This window comes from Pan troglodytes, chromosome 6, assembly GCF_028858775.2.
Source record: "Pan troglodytes isolate AG18354 chromosome 6, NHGRI_mPanTro3-v2.0_pri, whole genome shotgun sequence".
Lineage (NCBI taxonomy): Eukaryota > Metazoa > Chordata > Mammalia > Primates > Hominidae > Pan > Pan troglodytes.
In genome coordinates, this window is record NC_072404.2 from 62355170 (window position 1) to 62359619 (window position 4450).

The following is a 4450-nucleotide window of genomic DNA, read 5'->3' on the forward strand; positions in this document are numbered from 1 at the left end:
ATGAAATATCATGTATTTATCATGGTGAGTCCAGTAAAATCACAAGGGTCAAAAATCATGGAAGAGTGATGACGAATAAATTGTATCAAACGATAGATCGTGAGAAAGACTCAAATGAATGTATTTTTAATTGTTGTAGTGAGTCTTTTCACATTAACATACATTTAATTCAATTCAACTGTACAAATACTATTCATTTTATATGCCCAATTGAAGTGCTAAATATTAAATGAGAGAACATAGAATAAGGATATGATTATTCAGATGAATGCCAAGGTACATGAGGAACATAGATAGTATGCATCTTAGACAGGCAAAATTGAAAACGTATTTATTATATATAGAGATTCATAATCATTATATATGTGTACATTTATTTGGTTTAGAAAATAGTACAGGAGACACATTATCAAGAATTTATATAAGATGGGGTTAATCAAGAAGATGAGAGTAAAATAAAAATAATGATAATGGTAATCATTTTGAACGCTGACAAAAGAACATTGATGACACAGATCTATTTTTTTCAGGTCTTCAAAACGTTTCTTCTATGTCATTAGGATGAACACACATTTCACATGTTATCTTTCAAAAAGGCCTTTTATTTTCAAGCTGGCATTGGAATCTCAGCCAACATCTTTCTTCTTCTCTGGCACATTTTCACATTCTTTAAGGATCACAAGCCTAAAAACCATGACCTGATCATCTGTCACTTGGCCTTTGCCCACATAGTGATGCTAGTCATTGCAGCAGAGTTATTGTCTCCAGACGTGTTTGAATCACTGAAATTTCAGAGTGACTTCAGATGTAAGGCTGTGTTCTACACATACAAGGTAATGAGGGTCCTCTCTATCTGCAACACCTCTCTCCTGAGCATGCTTCAGGCCATCACCATTAGCCCCAGCACCTCCTGGTTGGTGAGATTTAAACATAAAATCACAAAATACAATATCCTGGGTTTACTCTTTTTTTGGTCCCTCAATTTGTCTTTCAACAGTGACATGATAAGTTACATTGTAGGTTTTTCCAATGTGACCCAGATAATCCTGAATGTCAATAAATACTGCTCACTTTCCCCAATAAATGTCATCATCAGAAGGCTGTTTGTTACTCTGTCGTTATCCAGAGATGTCTTCCTTGTAGGAATCATGCTGCTCTCAAGTGCCTACATGGTGATTCTCTTGTCCAGGCATCAGAGGCACTCCCAGCACCTTCACAGCACTAGCTTTTTATTAAGAACCTCCCCAGAGAAAAGGGCCACCAAGACCATCTTGCTGCTGGTGAGTTTCTTTCTGGTTATGTACTCATTGGACTTAATTGTCTCATCCTCCACAATGTTGTTACGGGTATTCAGTCCTGTCATCTACAGTGTCCACAAGTTTATGGTCAATGCCTATGCCACTGTCAGTCCTATGGTGCTAATCAGATCTGATAAAAGAATCATCAGTATTCTGCCAAAGGTTCATTGGAAGTGCCATCCATTTTTAACAAGTTGGTGATATTTATTTTGTCGTCATCAATTAAATTATTCAAAAACAAAATTTGCTATCTGATTTAAATAAAACATGTGGAATTGCACTTTTGTAATATCTAATTTTTGTTTTTTTTGAGATGGAGTCTCACTCTGTCATCCAGGCTAGAGTGCAGTGGTGTGATCTTGGCTCCTTACGGCCTCCGCCTCCCGGGTTCAAGCAATTCTCCTGCTTCAACCTCTCGAGTAGCTGGGACTACAGGCATGTACCACCATGCTCAGCTTTTCTTTTTTTTTCTTTTTTTTGGTATTTTTAGTAAAGACAGGGTTTCGCCATGTTTGCTAGGCTGTTCTTGAACTCCTGACCTCAAGTGATCAGCCCACCTCGGCCTCCCAAACTGCTGGAATTACAGGTGTGAACCACTATGCCCAGCCTATCTCAATATTTTTAAAATTTCCTGGTGCTAAGAACTACATGGTGTCCTCAGTTTGGTGTCCTCAGTTCAGTTTCCCCCATGATTTAATATTCCCCAAGCATGTCTCTCACTTCTTAATTTTACCTTTATACAGGAAACACTAATTTTTCTTTCTTTTTTTTTTTTTTGAGATGGAGTTTCACTCTTGTTGCCCAGTCAGGAGTACAAAGGTGTGACTTCTGCTCACTGCAACCTCCGCCTCCCGAGTTCAAGTGATTTACCTGCCTCAGCCTCCTAAGTAGCTGGGATTACAGGTTCCTGCCACCACACCTGGCTAATTTTTGTATTTTTAGTAGAGATGGGGTTTCACCATGTTGGCCAGGCTGGTCTCGAACTCTTGACCTCAGGTGATCTGCCCACCTCAGCCTCCCAAAATGTTGGGATTACAGGCGTGAGCTACCATGCCCAGCCCATATATGTTGTTTTCAATGGCAGGATTTCATTATTTATGTAGATAAATAGCATTTCATTTGGGTTTCTATGCCATGTTTTCTTTATCTGTTTGTCCCTCGATGGACACTATGATTATTCCATATCTTGGCTATTGTCATTAGTGCTGTGATAAATATGGGAGTGAAGATATCTCTTTAACATAATGGTTTTATTTCCTTTGTATATTCTCCCAGTAGTGGAATTGCTGGTTCATACAGTAGTTTTATTTTTAGTTTGGGAAACCTCTACTTTTTTACGTAATGGCTGTATTAATCTGCATTCAAACCAACAGTGCATGAGGGTTTCCTTTTCTCCACGTATTACCAACACTTGTTATCTTTTGTCTTTTTTATAATGACCACGCTAATTTAACAACTCTATTACTTTGATTTACATTTCCCTGATGTCTAGTGATATTGAGCATTTTTTCATACACCCGTCGACTATATATATATCTTGTTTTGAGAAATATCTATTCAGGTTTTTGCTCATCTTAAAACTGGGTGATTATGATTATTATTTCTGCTGTTGAGTTATTTGAGCCCTTTACATATTTTGGATATTAACCCCTTGTCGTTTGCACATGTTTTCTCCCATTCTGTAGTTTGTCTTTTTTCTTTTCTTCTCTCTTTTTTTTTTTTTTTTTTTTTTTTTGAGACAGAGTCTCGTTCTTATTGCCCATGCTGGAGTGCAGTGGCACGATCTCAGCTCACTGCAACCTCTGCCTCCCGGGCGGGCTCAAGCGATTCTCCCACCTCGGCCTCCAGAGTAGCTGGGATTACAGGCACCTGCCACCATGTCCGGCTAATTTTTTGTATTTTTAGTAGAGATGGGGTTTCACCATGGTGGCCAGACTGGTCACGAACTCCTGACCTCAAGTAGTCTGCCCGCCTTGGACTCCCAAAGTGCTGGGATTACAGGCGTGAGCCACCACGCCTGGCCTGTAGTTTGTCTTTTCACTCTGTTGATGGTTTTCTATGCCATGTAGAAACTTTTATTGATATTTTATTAACTTTTTTTCTGTTTTCTGGTTTTATACAAAGGTGAGACATTTTGCTCTCACTGCTTTTATGAGCTTTTTTTTTCATGTTGGTGTTATGAAGTTTGACCTTTTTAAAATTAAGGTTTATTTTATTTAAAATTGACATATAATTGTACACATTTATAGATACAGTGTGATATTTCAGTGTATTTATTCATTGTATAATGATATAACTAGAATAATTAACATATCCATTGTTTTCAACATTTGTTATTTCTCTGTGCTGATAACACACAAAATTCTCTCTTCTAGCTAACTTAACCCATGTAATAATATATTATTATTAGTTATAGTCAAGCTACTGTGTAATATAACACAAAAATTTATTTATTTATTTATTTTTGAGACAGAGTCTCGCCTTGTTACTGAGGCTGGAGTGCAGTTGTGCAATCTCGACTCACGGCAACCTCCGCCTCCTGGGTTCAAGCAATTCTTGTCTCGCAGCCTTCCATGTAGCTGGGATTACAGGCATTTACCACTATGACCAGCTAATTTTTGTATTTTTAGTAGAGATGGGGTTTCACCATGTTGGCCAGCCTGGTCTCGAACTCCTGGCCTCAAGTGACCCACCTGCCTCGGCCTCCCAAAGTGCTAGGATTATAGGTGTGAGCCACCTCGCCCAGCCTATTCTTTCTGTTAAATGGTAAGTGCATTCATTGGCAAACCTGTTCTCATCCCTTCCTCTCCACATCATTTCCAGCCTCTGGTAACCACCATTTTACTCTGCTTCCATGAGATCAGCTTTAAATTTTACATAAAAATGATATCATGTGATGTTTGTCTTTCTATGATTGGCATATTTTAATTAACATAATGTCCTCCAGGTACATCCATGTTGCTGCAAATGACAGGTTATTATCCTGTTTTAGCAAAAACAGTATGGAGATTCTTCTAAAACTTAAAAATAGAACTACCCTATGATTCAGCAGTTTCAATACTGGCAATTTCAATCAATGTATTTCAAAAGGAAATAAAATCAGTATGTCAAAGAGGCTGTTTATTGCAGCACTAATCATGCTAGCCAAACTA

General features: G+C 38.1%; 1 protein-coding gene across 1 annotated transcript; it reads left to right on the top strand.

The window, feature by feature from the left end:
• Positions 1–578: 578 nt before the first annotated feature.
• Positions 579–1499, top strand: PANTROV1R202 (vomeronasal 1 receptor panTroV1R202). The gene is given in 1 exon segment (NM_001167546.1): positions 579–1499. A coding segment is annotated over 1 exon segment (921 nt).
• Positions 1500–4450: the final 2951 nt, after the last annotated feature.